Source organism: Protomyctophum parallelum (assembly GCF_964188405.1).
Source record: "Protomyctophum parallelum genome assembly, chromosome: 4".
In the NCBI taxonomy this organism is placed as follows: Eukaryota; Metazoa; Chordata; class Actinopteri; order Myctophiformes; family Myctophidae; genus Protomyctophum; species Protomyctophum parallelum.
The window spans coordinates 38358045-38377217 of record NC_139700.1 but is presented as its reverse complement, the minus strand read 5'-3'; the positions used below and the strand labels follow the sequence as shown (position 1 = coordinate 38377217).

General features: G+C 42.8%; 1 protein-coding gene across 1 annotated transcript in view; it reads left to right on the top strand.

Annotated features, from left to right (window-relative positions):
* Positions 1-19173, top strand: part of cpne2 (copine II) — a 58860-nt gene that overhangs the window by 668 nt on the left and 39019 nt on the right. The window contains exons 2-8 of the mRNA XM_083763376.1: positions 4713-4912; positions 10678-10857; positions 11452-11526; positions 13859-13930; positions 14488-14571; positions 14940-15029; positions 15803-15901. Coding sequence (XP_083619502.1) covers positions 4736-4912; positions 10678-10857; positions 11452-11526; positions 13859-13930; positions 14488-14571; positions 14940-15029; positions 15803-15901 — 777 coding nt within the window. The 5' untranslated portion in view covers positions 4713-4735. The remainder of the gene's footprint in view (positions 1-4712; positions 4913-10677; positions 10858-11451; positions 11527-13858; positions 13931-14487; positions 14572-14939; positions 15030-15802; positions 15902-19173) is intronic.

Genomic DNA, 19173 nt, shown 5'->3' with positions numbered 1-19173 from the left:
GGGTCACTTAATTATATCTACAATTAGGATTGAGAAAGAGTTTCCACTGCGCAGCACTTGATTTTGCGCGCGCGCGCACACACACACACACACACACACACACACACACACACACACACACACACACACACACACACCCACACACACACACACACACACACACACACACACACACACACACACACACACACACACACACACTGTAACCACACACACACACCCACACACACCCGCACGCACGCACGCACACACGCACGCATACACACACACACACACACACACACACACACACACACACACACACACACACACACTCAGCCTCTTCAAAGCATGTTATTGTGTCAGATTTGGTCACAATTACCTAGCTATAACTGCCAGGTTTGTCGTGTGTCCACATAGAGTAGAGAGAGAGAGAGAGAGAGAGAGAGAGAGAGAGAGAGAGAGAGAGAGAGAGAGAGAGACTTTTCTTTCAAAAGTGAGTTTGCTGTTGGTGGTACTGTAGGCTACATGTAGGCTACTGTAAGCCTATGCAACTATGGCTGAGCGTGGAACTCATCAGGGTCTCTGTAAATACCCCCAGCGTCTTGGACAAATGATGAGTAAGTGATTATAAAATAATTATGATTTTGGCACATTACACTGTTTTGGGCATAGTAGGGTATACTTCAAATCAAAAGTGCTTTTAATTTACTGAGACAAAGTGGATGCTGACAACAATGCCCCACAATGGAACACTAACAGTGAGATTATGTTCCACCTACTCTTCCTGTAGGCTACAATACAGCTAGTATATACAGCACAGACATGCATGTTCTCCCCTTGTTCTCCCCGTGTAGGACCCCCCCCCCCCCCTGTCAGGTGAAAAGAAGCAGTTTGAACTCCTCATGCATAGAAGGGGGCATGAGGTCAGTCTGTTGCTCTCCCCAGGTTGGCAGAGGAAGTGTAGGGCCCAGGATCACATTAGATCATAATTTACACTTTGGTGAACAAATTAGTTGCAAAATCGTGGGATAAAAAAATGTATAGGGGGGAAAAAATAAATTATGCAATGAGGTCAGTACAATTCTTGTAATGAGTTACCAATTTACTTTGAAAAGTGTAGCCATGTCAATGATGTCATTCGGGTAGCTCACCTTTCATCCGTCCTGTATCAATTAACTGAACTAAACACACATTGAGGCTGCACTGTAAATGTACTACCCTGGATTTGTTTTAACCCAGTTTGCTGTGCAGGTCCTGACATGTTTAATAGAGCTTTTAATAGAGCCTGCCTGCTTGCTCAGGGGATATATTGAATCTTGACCATCAGGTAAAAATGTGTGTCAGATCCTGTGTCTAGGTGAGACTTGATTGATTTATTGAAATATTTATTAACAGTTTGCAGAATTACAGTACAGTACAGTACAGTTCAAGCACAACTCAATACAAAGACTGTTAACTGTGAGTGGACGACCCAATAAAGCATTACACTTGTTTACAAGAGGGTCCACCTTGTTCAATTCACCAAAACATTTAGAGAAACTTCTTATAGCCAAAGAACAGAACAGAACAGGAATTCATCATAAAGGAGGTAAAAAGGGAAATGAAACATATACATTGAGGGGGAAAACAAAAAAAGAAATAAATTAAGCAAAGATTTTACTGGGGCCAGTTTCGAATTGCAGCCGTCCGTAGGTGCCCTTTGAGAGCGGTTTTGAAGGAGTCAAGGGATTCACATGTCTTAATGACTGTTGGTAGGGCGTTCCACATTTTGGTGGCATAGGAGTGAAAATAATTTAGTCCCTTGTTTGTGCCGAATCTGGGTTGTACATGGTTTGTTGCACTCCCTCTGGTGTTGTGGGTGTGGACTTCGTTAACATTAAGGAAGTATTTAGACATGGGTATCTTGGTGGTGTATCGAATCTTGTGGACCAGACCCATTGCAAGATGCTGTACTCTGTCGTCCACCCTGATTGATTGTTTACTTTATTAACAGTTTGCAAAAAAAAAAGCACAGTCTCATACAAAAGGATGCTAAAGAGAATTGAATACACAGGTCCTGTGTATTCAATTAATCTAAACATAAGGACAAACAATAATATACAGTAATATGCAAAAACATCAAATAAACGAGTAATAATCAAAAAGAGAAAAATATACTGTAAACAGGCATAGTGGAGGGGGGGGGGTCATTTCTGACACAACCTGTGCTAAACAGATTCTTTTTGTATGAATGCTTTTGATGTAAATTCAAACCATTGCACTGATGAGCAGATTGATTTGGAATGTCGGATAGAAGAAGACAATACTTGGACAACAATTATAGGAAATACACTTACTATTTTGAGCTGCAATAATGATAGAGAAAGACAATTCAACATTTTACACAGACTCCATTATACAGGCTTGGTCTCCTAACTGTAGTAAATGTGACACAGAAGTTGGTACGTATGCACATGTTTTGGAAATGTACAACAAGTACAGACCACCTGTTGAAAACCCCTGCTCTATATATTTGTTTGATGTTATGTTTGATATTTTGTCTTGTTCCTTGGGGCTTGTGTTTAGTGAAAAGGGTCCTTCACAAGTAGTAGATTGATGATTGATTAATTTAGTCATTTATACATCCATTTCACTCCTTCACACTCAATTAAATTAAATGACTAAAGTATAGTCTAAAATAATCAAAACCATTGCTTTGGTGTTTTAATGTACAGCTGGCAACCGCCCCATGTACCAGATAGGAGGCTACTGGACTATGTGTGGCATGCCTGCAATGACATGTCAGTATCTTAGCAACAGACCATATTGTTCCAGACTAGTGTGCTAGTGTTTTTTCTAAGGACTCATGGTCCTGTGGTGCTCTGTAAAATCCTGAGAGTCACTTTCATTCTGAGAGCAATTTGACCAAACTACTTCACACAAATTTGCACATTAAATTAAGGTAGTTCTAGTACATGCACTACTACTAAACACATCCACATACAGACTTCCTCCACTGACTGTATACATGCACATGTATACAGATAAATGTACACGCATGCACACACACGCATGCACGCACGCACACACACACACACACACACACACACACACACACACACACACACGCACACGCACACACACAGTCTCACCCCAAAAGTGAAACCCAATCACCAGAGAAAAACAACGTATGTTTCTGCAAATGAAGGTTTGTTTAAATGTCAACATTAATGAACCCACAAAAACACGCTTCCTATCAACACTTATGGACCATGTCCACTCAACACAGTCCATGTGGAAACTAACCCTAGCCTAGGCATTGTCTAATTTAGTAGCCTGCTAGTACTACTCTATAGGTTATATGCAACTTTGAAATAGATTAGGCGACAACTCATTCCCACTTTTTGTCCCCCAACATCAACAAATCAAACAGCTCGAAACGGGGACACACTTGGTAAATGCCTCAAAATACGCCATAAAATCTGTTGCATTGGTTGGCAAACTCAACAATATCCTCTTTTCTTTTCATTTTCTATTTTCTGAAGCTGCTTGCAAAAGGAAAAGTTGCTGTACAACCAACATTTAGTGATGATAAATTCTGTCAGACAAATTATTCATTGTGTCACTTCCTGGGAATAGGAAGAGCATACTTGATTTGCGGGATACAGTACAGGGGCTCTGGAATCTTTATGTTAGAATGCCTGTACTGTGACACACCAAACCTGATGAACTATTATTCTCGGTTAGGATTATTGGAAATTGAGAAAATGTGTTCTACACAGTAAGTCAGTGTTAATGTATCCATTTGTAACCCTTAGCAGTGAACAATAAACCTGCCATTGAGGGTTTAAGTGGTTAAATGTCTGAAATAAAACCTAGGACCAAATCCAAAACCTAGGACCAAAACAACAAAATGAACAAAGGAACTCTCCTGCTGCCACCCCTGCAGCCTGTGGAGAAAAGCAGATCTGAAGTTCTGTGAGAGAAGGTCTCTTAAATAGTGTTTGGGGAGGACACTGGCCAGGTGTCTCCCCTTCCACTCATCATCTCTGGCTCCGCCCTCTAATCCAGCACTGCATTAGGTTAAAGGAGAATTCCATACTAAAAGGCTTTCTTACCTTTCTTTGTAGTTGTTACGTCCCCATCAAAGAGGTCCAGGTGTTATTTTGTGCAAAAGCTCCTTATTGGCTATTTCCCCTACCATAAGCCCTAAATGAATTGCATTGAATTGAATGGGATGTATGGGGTGTTGTGCTAATTCGCTTATTTCCATCGAAATAAGTAGTAAAGTGTGCCCCTTGGGTTATTATTTACATTATGAAGAGAGGATATATACAAAAAGAATATAATTTTGAGCGATGGAAATAAGCGAATTAGCACAACACCCCATACTGTACATCCCATTCAATTCAATGCAATTCATTTAGGGCTTATGGTAGGGGAAATAGCCAATAAGGAGCTTTTGCACAAAATAACACCTGGACCTCTTTGATGGGGACGTAACAACTACAAAGAAAGGTAAGAAAGCCTTTTAGTATGGAATTCTCCTTTAAAGGCACAGCCATGCACACATACACACACAGAACCCCATAGTAGACTAAAGGCCCAGGGGGCCGTCACATAAAAACAACACAAGTTATAAAAACGTTTAAGACCACCATGCTCTATCTATGCAGTTGTTGTGACTCTACTATTACTGCCTCTGAACATGTCTGAAACATTATATTTGTTCATTTATGTTCCCCCCGCAGGACATTTCTTCGGATCCCAAACCATGGCCTACACCCTAGGCTCGAACTCTGAGGGCCAGACCCCGAGCGTTGGACCCCAGCACTGTGTCACCAGGGTGGAGCTGTCGGTCATCGGGGCCAACTTACTGGACAGAGACGTAGCCTCCAAGTCAGACCCATTCTGTGTTCTATTCCATGAAGTGGACTCTAACTGGGTGGAGGTAAGGATATAGCCTGGGGATGGATGGATGGATGGATGGATGGATGGATGGATTCATGGATAGATAGAATCAGTGTCCCAAATAACTGAGAGTGCACAAGTACAGGTTCCATTTGTACACTCAGAGTTACAGACTTGTGTGAGTGTCCAAAATTGGAACCCACTCAAGGAACCCTGAGGGTGAGGGATATTAGCAGGCTAGGTGAACTTCAATTAAATAGCATCACATTCGCAGTAACAGTACTCTACTGTAGCCTACCTGTTCATGTTTTTTTTGAGAAGCTGTTGCTCATGATGGTTTTACCAGTGTGAGCCAGCATGAGACTTATTAGCCGCAATTTGCAACACAATCTTTTTTAAATAATGGGATGAATCTAGAGTTGCAATATCCACCATTGACATCCCATTCTTCCAAATTGCAGTTCCGATCTGCTTGTATTAAATGACGTTAAACTCACTAACATTGCAGCTGTAGGGAAAACTTGAATTATCCTCTTTCAATCTGCAAAGCGTTTGTTTCATAAAAATCCACCATAGACATGTTATGAGCTACTTTCTGTCAAGACATTTCCCTGCTGTGTTGAAGTTTGGAAGCACTCGTTTTTATTAATGGGTCATGCTGCTGCCTCCTCCATTATGTGAAAATTTCACCCATGGCTCCCGTGACATGCGTGCAACTAACCTGTGGCAGGTTAAAACTAACCTGTGGCTCCCGACATGCATGGCAGGTTAAAAGTAACCTGTGGCAGGTTGTGGGAGGTTCACGGCTTCCTGTGATGTTCGGTTTAGGGTTTGGTTTTGGGTAGGGTGTCGGACTAATGACTGGTGGACTGTTTGTACGTCAGACCAAACACATGCACCAGGACCGCCCTGGATGGATGGATGGATGGATAGAGAGATAGAGAGATCACATGGTTTATTGGAGAAAGTACAACAGCAAGTTGAACACCCACTGCAGTGGACTGTTTGGGAGAATGGTGCTGCTGTGCTGTGTGAGTAGGCTGGTGCTTCAAGGCCTTGCTGTAGCTGGTTAAAAGAAAGAACATGTTTTTGTGGTGTGTGTGTGTGTGTGTGTGTGTGTGTGTGTGTGTACGTGCGCGCATGCGTGCATGTGTGTGTGTGTGTAGGCTGGTGCCTCGGGTCGTCGCTAACTGTGGTCAGCAGGGCACTCGGATCCGATATGAAATTACCAGGCGTTACTATGGCAACGGAGATGGAAACAAAAGCGCAGTGCTCCCGGTATGAAAGAAAATACAGCGGGAAAGTGAAGCTATCTCGTGTTTTCCTTTCTGACTTTGTTCATCTTTCTCTATCCCTCCCTCTATCACAGCTCTCTAGGAGAGGAGAGGAGAGGAGAGGAGAGGAGAGGAGAGGAGAGGAGAGGAGAGGAGAGGAGAGGAGAGGAGAGGAGAGGAGAGGAGAGGAGAGGAGAGGAGAGGAGAGGAGAGGAGAGGAACGAGATGGGGAGGGGAAGGGAGGGGAAAAAGAAGGAGAGAGGCAAGGAGGAGAGGTGAGGAGTGATCTATAGATAGCTCTGGAGGGGTGATAGCTCTGGGGAAAGAGGAAGAGAAGGTGAGAACAGGAGAGAGATGGTAAAACGGGGGGGAAAGAGGGTGTGAAAGATTAAAGATAGAGGGGAAGTTGGAGATGGGAGGCGAAAAAGAGGAAGGGAGTGAGAACTGAGAAAGAAGGGGAGAGAGGAAGAGAGAGAAGATGGACAGTGTTGGGTGAGGTGTGTGTGTGTGTGTGTGTGTGTGTGTGTGTGTGTGTGTGTGTGTGTGTGTGTGTGTGTGTGTGTGTGTGTGTGTGTGTGTGTGTGTGTGTGTGTGTGTGTGCTCGCGCGTGTGAGAGAGACAAAGACAGAGTGAGAGAGGAAAAAGAGATGTTCTCCTGGGAATGGAGTACTTAGCTTTCTAAAAAGGGGCTGATGGAGGAAGGACAAATATGTGATGTAGATTAATAGGGGCCAGAGGAAGAAGCGGGTGAGAAAGTGTGGTAGCAGGGCAGCAGCTAACACTGGTGTATAGCACAACACTCTGGGCCTGATTCTTCAACGCGCTTCCGCTTATATATTGACGTGACGCTGGCGGAAAGGCATTTACGTGGATTTCCCACATTCATTTGGAATTCATGAAAATGGCCGTGAACTTGACGCTGACTTTGGTTGGTCGGAAATTCCGCTAAATCCTCCGCCACCTCTTTAGGTGGCGGAGAAATTTTCGGAAGCATACACTTGCGTATAGATTTATTCAGAAGGCTTTAGTCTTCATGCTGAATCAATAAATTGTTCCCAAATCTCAGATAAAATATGTAGGCATGTGTCCCCAAAATATTGGTCGATCAGCACATAAAGAAATTATAGCCTATATAATAAAAGCTGAGTGCACTTGTATGCCTAAATGCATGCATTCTAGGCAAGTTATAGCCTAGAGTCTCATACAGAAACTGCCCCTGCAGTGCAAGCCCGACACCTTTTTATTTATTTATTAGGATATTACTATAGCATGCGCGATTGCGCTTCTCACTTGACAGCTTTCTACTCACAGCTCACAGCGCAACGCGCTGTGAGCTTGTAGATCGGCTCTCGCGCATGTTAAAAAACAAACTCACAATTATAATAAGAACATAGGCTTATCTGCATTCTGCACTGTACGAATCCAACATTGTTTAGTGTAGTAATGCCTGCAGTAGACGGCAGGCCTATTGAAATTGTTTTGTTACGGAGCTCCTTGAGTCAGTTGACGGTCGGTGTGTGTGTGTGTGTGTGTGTGTGTGTGTGTGTGTGTGTGTGTGTGTGTGTGTGTGTGTGCGTGCGTGCGTGGGGGGGGGGGGCAGACAGCAGCGTGCTGCCGATCCGATTTACATTGGAAAATGAATAGGGCTATATAGCCCTATATAAAAAATAGAAGACCACATTAGCCTAATGAATGGCATCAGCGTGTTTGAAAGTCGGCCAGTCATATCAGTTTTAAGCCAGCTCACCTCCACTCGCGCTTGTTCACAAACATGACGGACAGACTTTATAATAATGTATATTGATATTGATCACATGCATGGATCATGGATGCCACACACAGAATAGTTTAACTCACTGGATAAACTCACTGGATTATAATTTCTTCAGACAAGAGGATCCCAGGCCTACGAGGTAGGCCTATAATATATTTACTTATGAATGTATGGGCTACTGTTCTTTATCGCGCAACAGTGTCGAGGGCCCATGCAGCCCCCCTCCCTCTCTCGTCTCTCTCTCTCTCGCTCTCTCTGAAAAGACGACTTTTGCATTGACATATCCGATATTTTAAATATCGGATATGTTTTACCTCTGCAAAGGTGTGAGTGAGCACCCGCCTTGGTCCCGAACTTAATTAAATAAATTATAATTATATTGCTTCAGCGGAGCACGCACCTTTGTAAGCTTGGATATAGCAGTGACTGCGGCTGTGATCTCAGACAAACTGCTGTCTGCTGAGTCATGCTTGAAGCCTTTTATGGTCGATATGGGGCGTGGATCAATGCAGATGAGGTTGTCGGTTGCTTTTCCGATCACTTTGCACCCGCTGCTTTCAGTATGACATATACCTGCGATACGCCAGCGCACCTGTGGTACACACCACTCTCTGAATAACACGTCATCTCAACGTAGCTTGATCGGACGGATAAATACGATATCTGTTTCCGTCACCGTTACACTCTGGCGCATTTCGTTTTTGAAGAATCAGGACCTCTGTGTTGAACACCTTCCCAGATTCCTGCCCTAACCACACCATGCAAGCCCATTCAGTCCCTGGAAAAACGTATTTTCAGATGGGGGCCAATTACATATGTTTTCCTTCACATGAAAATGTTTGAGAACGACTGACATAGAAACATGGGTTTTTCAGAAAACTGTCATGATTTAGAAGAATCGTCCTCAGGTCTAAATGGGTTTAAATATTTTTTTCACACTTTTAGACCATATCCAATGAATGTCAAAACAATGAGAAAATTTCCATTTTTGTGTATTTTTATATCAAAAGTCCATACTAATGTAATTACTTCCTTTGAATGAAAACATGATGTATCAGTTTATTGAGACTTGACCCTTCTAATGTCTACTCTTAAAGATGAAGTGATGTGATTTTTCATGTGTTTATGAGGTACTTCATTAGACCCCTTGGTGTGGTTGTTATGTGCAATGATGTCTCTTCCTATAATAATACCTGAAGATCATGAAAAGAATCACGGCACTCCATCTTTAAGCTAATCCTGTACTGTGTTTGGCTTGAGTCAGATTGGAGAGTAGCAAGGCTACGGTGAATATTGTCACCAAACCATCTTAGACCATACAGAGCAACACCAGACTCACCCTCTCACATACACCCACACACTGTCTGTTGGCTCATGCTGTGTCGGTGTCTTGTTTGTGCTTGATTAAATTAAAATATAATCACATCATGATTGATTACCATACAGTATGTTGGTTTTCCAAGGAATGTAGTAAAGGTTAAAGTTGGGATTAGGGTTCAAGCGGGATGATTGTGACCATAATACACCAGTAAGACGCTCTGAGGGGACGTCAGACAACAGGCATGGCACCTTACTGACAGCTCTGCTCTGCTGGCTATGCCTGAGCTCTTTGCTGGGGTTGTGGGATTACTTCGCCTTCTGCATATTAAACCCTAATTGGCTCTCAAATATTTATTGCACAGGAATGTCAGCAGGGAACGTGAAAGAAAGCTCTCGAGTGACGCATTTCACACAGATACAAGTCGATATAATCATGGTCCTTTTTGGGGTACATTTTGAGGCCCAATTACAGTTAGCCTATGTCCTGAGGATAAAAATAGTCATTTTCATGGAACGGGTTTGGGAACAGAACCCTCAAGATAATATTCAAAACTCTTGTTTGTTTGTTTGTTTGTTTGTTCATCTATCTATCTATTTATCTATTTATAAAAGTACTAAGCAAAGCTAATAGCTGAGCAACAAAGCTTTGTTAGAAAACAGAAGAGAAGTTGATATGGGTTTCAACATACAAGTCGATGGTGACATTCAAATTCACATGGGAGTGCAGTACATACAGTATACAGTGTACTGTACTCACGTGGTGTGTGTGTGTAGGGGGGTGTGTGTGTCTTATCTATCACTGTCCAAAGCTATTATGGGGGCACGGTGGCACAGTCGGTAGTGCTGTCGCCTCACAGCTAGAAGGTCCTGGGTTCTATTCCCGCTGTGGGAGCTGGGGGCGTGTTCCCTCCTCCGTGTCATCAGTGCCCATACCCGAGGCGGGGTTGGTGAAAGGGCCTTTTTGTGTGGAGTTTGCATGTTCTCCCCGTGTCCCCTAGGGTAGGTGCCCTCACAAAAACATGCCGTAATCCTGGTCTCTAAACTACCTCCCCCCGCCTGATGGAGGGGAAAGGAGGGGAAAGGAACTGGTCGGAATAACGTGTTCCTTCCACTCGCTACGTCCGGCCGGGGAAACTCCCCCCTGTCAGGTGAAAAGAAGCAGCTTGGACTCCTCATGCATAGAAGGCAGTATGAGGTCAGTCCGCTGCCCCCCCAGGTTGGCAGAGGAAGTGTAGCACCCAGGATTATATTAGATAATTGGCACTGGGTGAAAAAACTGGGTTGCAAAATTGTGGGATAAAAAATATTATTATAAAAAAAAAGAAAAGAAAATAAGCTATTTTCAAGGATTTTATTTTTCTCTTGTTTTGTCTTCTAGATCAACCGCACAGAGACAGCAGTGAACAATCTGAACCCAGTGTTTGTTTTGTCTTCTAGATCAGCCGCACAGAGACAGCAGTGAACAACCTGAACCCAGTGTTTGGAGTGAAGTTTCAGGTGGACTACCACTTCGAGGAGGTGCAGAAGCTTCGATTCGCCCTGTTTGATGAAGACAAGTGTGCAACGCAGCTCTACGAACACGACTTCCTGGGAGAGTTCGTTTGTACACTTGGAGTGGTATGGCCCTTTTTAAAATGAATGATTTATCATTATAGAAGTAGACCATGATGCATTAGTCTCCATAGCAGTTCATTCACATTCACACCTCTACTTCCTCTACAGTATAGACTCGATGCCATTGGGCAGAGAAGTTTCATCATTCTTGCATATTTATTTTGCTGTGTTCGCCTTCACACTGGCTGTGTCAAGCGCAGCAAGGAAACAGCAGGGCCAGTGAAATCTATGGTGTTAAAAAAATATGGACGTTTTGTGTGTGTGTGTGTGTGCGTGTGTGCGTGTGTGTGTGTGCGTGCGTGCGAGAGGGGAGTGCAAAATGATCCGAAGTTTACAATCTGTACTCCCAGAGTCCCATTGATGATCCGATCACCATATAAGATTAATATGCATATACCATGTTAGCTATACAGTTTATAGATCATGCTGAGCATAACGTGTTTAATTTTGAAGTATTTATATTTAAACAAGATGAAGAAAGTCTCCACTTGGAACCCTTACACACAGTGACAGACCTCCATGGTCTGTAATGTTGTCCTGACTTAAAAAATCCATATATGTTCACTTCACTTGTCATTTTGTCTGCTCTGTCACCAGATTGTATCCAATAAGAAACTTCACAGGCCACTGCTTTTAGCCAATGGAAAGCCAGCTGGGAAGGGAACCATATTGGTAAGAAAAATAAGAGTGTTAGGCCTAACGTCAATGTTCACCTGTATGCCGTTAGCATTGATCCCTCACATTCTTGCTGAAGGACACTACAGCACAATTTTAGTAACTGCTAGAGTGCTCTCAAGAGCACTCTTATCAGTATTTATGTCCATAAATGCACCGACAGTTCGGTATGTATTTATAATAACTAGTCCTTACCTGTTCTGAATATATGAACAGCAAATTATGTTCAGTGTGGGGAATTGTTTACAGATGGTCTTGGGAAGTTGGGTTGGGCACAAAGGTAGGCTAATAGAGATGGATGGATGGATATGTTGCTGGGTGTCCAAGCGATAACCCTAATGGCTACTGCCTGGTGAACCGTGCAAATAAAAACAAAATCGAATTCCGAGGGAAAAGTACCTGAAATGGAGTGTTTGGTTTTCTTAGTGAAGTCAATGGGAACAATAATAAATGTAGGCCTATATAAATTAAACGTTTTAGAGATCCATATAAGCTACTGGTATTAAACTCTGAGGTTGGCTTTTGGGGCTTCAAAGCAAGTTGTAGTTTGTTCTTTAACTAATCAGGTTAAGAATGAGATGTTTTTTGTGATTTAGGAATGTGTCGTTCCTGAGATATTGAGCCAGCGCTGGTCATTGCATCTGTATTTTGTCATTGTGTTGTTTCCGACAGCACGGGATCTGTCTTCCCCTTCCGTCGAGTGGTGGATTATTGATTGTTATGATTCAACAATTCAATAATGTAGCTGTTGCTACTTCCCCGTCCGGGTGGACTTAAACCTAACGGTAGGCGGTTAACAAAACGTCTCCATTTATACAGATAAGCATTCAGTGTGATTGTGCTGTTCAGTGTGTGACGCTGGGTGCGTGCAGGGCTGTAACCTGTCGTTGTCAGTGTCCAGACTTTCAGCCTGCATGTAGCCTATTTGTATGGCACGGCGAAGGAGGTGGTGGTCTCGGGAACGGACAATGTGGTCTCGAATCAGCGCGTGGGTCCACGTTAGCATGCCCCCGTCCAACTGTCAGAGCTGGCTTTCAGGTGCCTGTCTGCCTCGCAACCTCCGTGTTGGCCGCGATGCTTCCCCAAAGATTCACCCGCTTCTGGTAAGTTATGTCGATTGACATAAGTTGTTTTCCCCGTGTGGTCAGATGCCTGCCTGGGGGCGGTGTGAAAAAGGGTAGGTGCGTTGGAGAATGCGCTAGGGTCCTTGAGGCTGTTCTTCGTGGCATGTTGTTTGTTGTATGTAGTAATTGTGTCGATGCGTAGGCTACTGTTACTAAGGTAGAGTGTTCGCCAGCCTCAATCGCCTGTCCGTGCAAAGGACAGCAGCCAGAGGGGGAGGGGCCTGAGGTGGTGTGGAGCAGATCAGCGAGTTTGGACATTGAGGGGGTTGGAAATATCCCGGTCACTGTGAAGGTCGTAGTACTGTAAATATGACATGAATATGAATGCAAAGTAGTGGTTGATGTGTGGACAGGCTAGCTGTTGCTGTTGTGCATGGTGAGATGTGTGCAAATGGTGTAGTTTAGTAGGAGAAGACGGCCAAAGGATGCAACACACACACACACACACACACACACACACACACACACACACACACACAGTCAGCGGCGCCAAATTGTATAGGGCACTCTTTGTTGTGTTGCGGCAGTAGCTAGAGGAAGCATGCCATTGGGGTAACGGTGAGAACGGTGGCCTGTGATGCAGGTGTCGCTAAGGGGCGGAGGTGTGTGAGGGTGCGAGGTTAATTCACTAATAAATTCATTATTAATCATTAATGTGTCAAATCGAAAAAAGGGCTTCGTTAAGACCTCCATTATGTTCAATGCCTGTGTGAAAAGTGGGAGTGATTGGTGCAGGCAATGAGGAGATACGGCCGTGTTTCTGACAGACAGACATTGACTGAATTATAGTATGATATGATATGTGTGTGCGCGTAGTGTGTGCCGCGTGCATGTTCCATCTCTCTTGCTCACTTTTTCTTTCACACACCGACACACACTTGCACAGTATTTGTAACTGCAGTGATGCTGCTGTTGATAAAGATCATCACACTCAGTCAGTGTGGTTACTGTTGCTGGTTCCTAAGTATATCCTTGACTATAATTGTGATCTTGTTGATAATAACAATGATGATGATGATGACGATGACGATGATGATGATGATTTGAGACTCACGACTGTGACATAAATGTGAATCATTTTTAACAACGTTGTAGCCATTGTTATTGTCCATGATGATGATGATAATGATGAAGATGAGGAGGAGGCGGACATTGTTCTGTATTTTCATCTGCAGCTAATGATGCAATTGTAACTGTTGTCTTAGATAACAGCCCAGGAGCTGTCTGATAACAGAATCATCAGTCTGACCCTGTGTGGGAGGAAGCTGGATAAAAAGGTAGCTGGTATACACACACACACACACCCGGGCATGGGAATACACACACTCACAGTGCACGAGAACACACATGATGTTTTAAAACGTGTCTGTCAACACACCACCTGTGCGCGCACACACACACACTCACACACACACACACACACACACACACACACACACACACACACACACACACACACACACACACACACACACACACACACACACACACACACACACACACACCATGTGAGTACAGTGCACTGTATGTATACCATATGTATGATGTTTTAAAACGTGTCAACACACCGCCTGTGCGCGCACACACACACACACACACACACAAATACACACACCACGTGAGTACAGTACACTGTATACCGTACGTATGTACAGTACTCCCACTCAAAGCCCTAGGCCAGCTTCTAATGCGCTGCATAGATAGTTTTGAATGAAAACCTGAATAAGGCATAACATCCTTCTCAGTTTTGTTTCACTTGATTTCTTCATCACCTCTTCATAATATGTTTTAATGTAGCAAAAAACATTGTCTCTGAAATGTTGTTTTTCTACAGGACTTCTTTGGTAAGTCAGACCCGTATCTGGAGTTCCATAAACAAGGAGATGATGGCAAATGGATGCTGGTGCACAGGACAGAGGTGAGTTCAAGTTGGGCTTAAGTCAGCTGATACTTTCCAGTAGCTTTATTGATGGATATATCAGGCTCAAGAATAACATGATTTGATAACTCCAATGTGGCACATTGTGTCATCCCGTTGATACAATGGATGAAGCTAACTCGCAGACAGCATATCCATAACAGAATGATCTAGTAGAGAAAAAAGAAAAAGAGGGGTTTAATTCATTAAAATAATGTCAATGTATTTTAAATAGTTACTGTATCGACTTCAAATCATTGAATCGTATCATATCGCCATAATGAACCAATATCGTCAACCATGTATCGTATCGCTGTTAAAATGTATCGTTACACCCCTAGTATCTACACTTTGTATGTTGTTTTTAGGTCATAAAGAACACCTTGGATCCAGTGTGGAAGCCTTTCACCGTGCCCCTCATCTCACTCTGCAATGGAGACGTGGACAGAAACATCAAGGTCAGTGCTCGGACGGTTGCTGTGTTTGTCATTTGCACATGCAGGCATACTTTGTACATTACATGGAGATGTGCATGGCTCTGATACGGTACATTTAACAAGAGCCGGCCCAGGCCGTGGCGTAACGGTCTGGGCACCGGACTGGTAATCCAGTCGCAGTGTGCCGCGGGTTCGACTCCCGAACCCGACACGGCCTTTACTGCATGTCATCCCCCCATCTCTCTCCCATTTCCTGTCAGCCTACTGTCTGTCCCTTCAAAAATCAATAAAAAAGGTGTAAGCCGCAAAAAAAATATCTTAAAAAAAAAACAAAAAAACAAGAGCCGGCGACAATAGATGTACCGTATGCATCTCAGCGTCCCTAGTCTGGGGTGAATATTCAGCGAAAACAGCAGGTCTTAAAGCCCACAACACGTCACAGCGCGACGTGTTTTAGATTTGGTGTAGAGCGAAAAAAGGAGGGTTCCCAGTACAGAGCCCTGGGGGACTCTGATCAATGAAGTATATAGGGTTGATGATCCATCCATGCAATACACTTTCAGTTCAGCCCTGACTGGCATTCAGTGCTGTGTGTGCACGTGCGTGCATGCGTGTGTGCCTGAATATGATTATATTGTATTTCTTGATATCATTTCTACATGACCATTCTTTACCACCATCTACACAATGTTATCATACATTCAATCAAAATGTACATACAGTGATTTCATGCGTGTATGATTGATGATACTGCGACTTGTGACATATTCAGTTACTCTTTTACATGTTGACAGGTCATTTGTTATGACTATGACAACGATGGAGGCCACGACTTCATCGGTGAATTCCAGACCACTGTCACTAAGATGAGTGAAGCACAGAACTCACTGGAGGTAAAAACACTGATTATTAATGAATGAATTCCTCGTCTGTCTGTCTGTAATCATTGTATTACAATATTATTGCTTTTATGCAGGGGGGAACATTTTCTTAACCACCTATTATGCTGAATTTCCCCCATGGGAATAATAACGGTATCTAACAAAGGTTCTTTTAACCGCCAACCCAGGCAATTTTATGTATCTTTATCTTTATTTGTATCTATTGTTGTGTTTATTGATTTTTGTTCTTGTGTTGCCCATTTCTTGACAGTCAGCCTATTATCTATATATCGATCTATTGATCTATCTAAACAAACAATACAGTATACTCTATTTCTTGGTACAACAGATAGAAAAATGTGTTCATCTACAAGCTCACAACGCTTCGCATCATAATGTGTTGTGACTTGTGAGCTTGCAATTTCCCTTTTTGGGGAATTGTAATATTATCGAAAATGAATGTATTAAATAAATGTAAAGTGTATTTCCTTCAGTCTGATCAGAAGCAAGTGTAGCAGGGCTATATTATGAAATGACTACGCCACCCGCACAAATAGGAGTGAGGGATCCTACAAACACATAGCATTAATCATATACTGTATATGCTGGACAGTGTTCCCCAAGTTGGTACGGGTTCAGAATGAACAGTCCCAGAGGCTGATGTAAGAAAAGTGTCAAGGTTATTCAACATGTAGAAAAATATATATTAGTTAAGAAACAGAAGGGAAGAGGGGTTATTATATATAGCTGGGAAATCATGATCCTAAAAGTAGGACTGATGGGCATGTGATGCAGAAGGGTGAAATCAACCGCCAATGGCTTCTGCCGGAAATGTGGGGAGGAGATGGCTTCCACTCCCCTACTGGGTGGGGCTTTCTTTCTTTTTACAGGAGTTGGGTGTTGTCATATTCTACTTCAGCTCGGCAACATGGCTCGTTAGTCAATAGACGTCCTGCTTATGCCACTGTTTTTGTGCCAGCCGCAAACAACAAAGTAAAGTTTTAGACTACGACGGTGTCCAACATATGTGGACACCGTCCACATATGGCTTCCCTGTGAGGTTAAGGTTAGGTTACGGTTAGTGTCAGTAATATCCAACATACATCGCTATCCAGTATTTCTGTCAGAAAGGCAGATGTATTATGTGGCCTATTAGGACAACTAACTTAGTTAGTACAATAGACCACATAATACATCTGGTTACCCCGGCCCTCAGTACAAATTATACATATATATAATAAGTAAGTAATATACATTATACAAAATATAGCAAAATGACTAAAATAGAACAAAATACCAAAACCTACCCAGCCAATATACTCAAGGCTCCCACTGAATACCAACAGCGAATGTAGTTAACCCAGGAAAGGACCTGGAGGCTCTGGAAATACAGATGATAAATTACCATAGGCTAACTAAGGCTAACAGTTGACCCCATGTCTTAAAATCCATTCCCCATCGACAGCGTCCCAGATCCCCTCTCAAAACATCACACTAGCCGATCTACTAGCTTGTAGATCTGCTATTCCCAGTACTTACTTTTTTTTTGTGACGTGACAGATATGCCCATATATGGAGGTCTCTCTAGGTGTCATTACTTGTCACTTTTATGCCCATATATGGAGATCCCTGATGGCATCAGTATATGCCCATTGCCGTGTGACAGGGTTATGTCTTAGTCATAGTGACTCCCATTTTTATTCATGAAATGCAGTTACATTCTTTTTGACATTTATTCTTAATTTCTGAAAATGTTTTATTTCTTGTCTTTCTTTTTTGTTTTACTTACCATAAATAATGTAGAGATAGACCAAACATAGAGATATGCTTTACTGCCTGTTGTAGACCCAGGGTGGGCAACAGAACATGTATAGCCATGTAGAGTATCACTGCAGAAAGATGCCTGCATGTGTGTATGCCCTTGTACGTGTGTGTGTGTGTGTGTGTGTGTGTGTGTGTGTGTGTGTGTGTGTGTGTGTGTGTGTGTGTGTGTGTGTGTGTGTGTGTGTGTGTGTGTGCTGAGCCACATACCTTGTTCTCCCACAGAGTCTGTTCATGTGTAGTAATGATGTTTGGGCGGAGAAAACTGAATAAGGACGAAAAAAGACACAGACTGGCAAGGTGGGGGATGGAGAAGAGAGAGATGTTAAAAAGCCTTTATAACTAAACTGAGCCATAGCCAACACAACAAGATATTTAGAGGATGTCTGTCACACAAGACACCTACTGATTAGTTAGTTAGTTAGTTAGTTATGCATGTGTTTGTTCATTGTGTATGCTTGTCTCTGTGTGTGTATGCTTGTCTCTCTCTCTCTCTCTCTCTCTCTATCTCTCTCTCTCTCTGTGTGTGTGTGTGTGTGTGTGTGTGTGTGTGTGTGTGTGTGTGTGTGTGTGTGTGTGTGTGTGTGTGTGTGTGTGTGTGTGTGTGTGTGTGTGTGTGTGTGTGTGTGTGTGTGTGTGTGTGTGTGTGTGTGTGTGTGTGTGTGTGTGTGTGTGTGTGTGTAAGAGAGAGAGAGAAAGAGAGACATTTACATTTCGACACGTTGGACAAAAAATGTTATTGCGTAGTGGCTATGAGCTGTGCAACCACTTTTCTTTGAAACAGTTATATATCTCCTGTGGTCAGCACCATTACTGGTGTGGTGTGCGCTCCTGTTCTATTGTGTTGGAGTATTTACATGATGCAATAACATGTTTTTTTCTACCAATGTTTCAACACAACAGGTCTTCAGGGTATATACCCTGAAAAAGAAAACCTGTTTGTTGGTAAAATATAAAAAAAAGGTTAATTGAATTATGGCTACGAGATGTGCGACCTCTTTGATTTCCTTTCTTTCTCACGCCATCACTTCCATTATTTAAAGCAGGATAACATCTCTCTAATATTTCCATCGACCAACTGAGAGCTTAGGAAAATATCCCTACGCATTGACAGTCGAAGATTGTCACCAGATGTGACATTACTAACAAGCTGGACTGTTTTAATGAGCATGCTATTGCCCCGGGCTCCTTGTCTGAATTAGTTACCACCGCAAACTCATTTGGAGCTGTTGACGTGTTATTTTACATAAATAATCTAGTAAATCTACATAATCAACATAATCTGGGCCTGTGCATTCCATTCATCTTTTCACTGATGAAAACTAAATAAAAACTAAGTTATGATGACTAAAACTAAGACTATACTGACAGTTTTGTCAACAAATAAAATGTCAGGGAGGGACTAGTGGAGAAGAGATCTAATAGAACTAAAAGACAAGTCATTTTATTTTTGGTTGCACTCG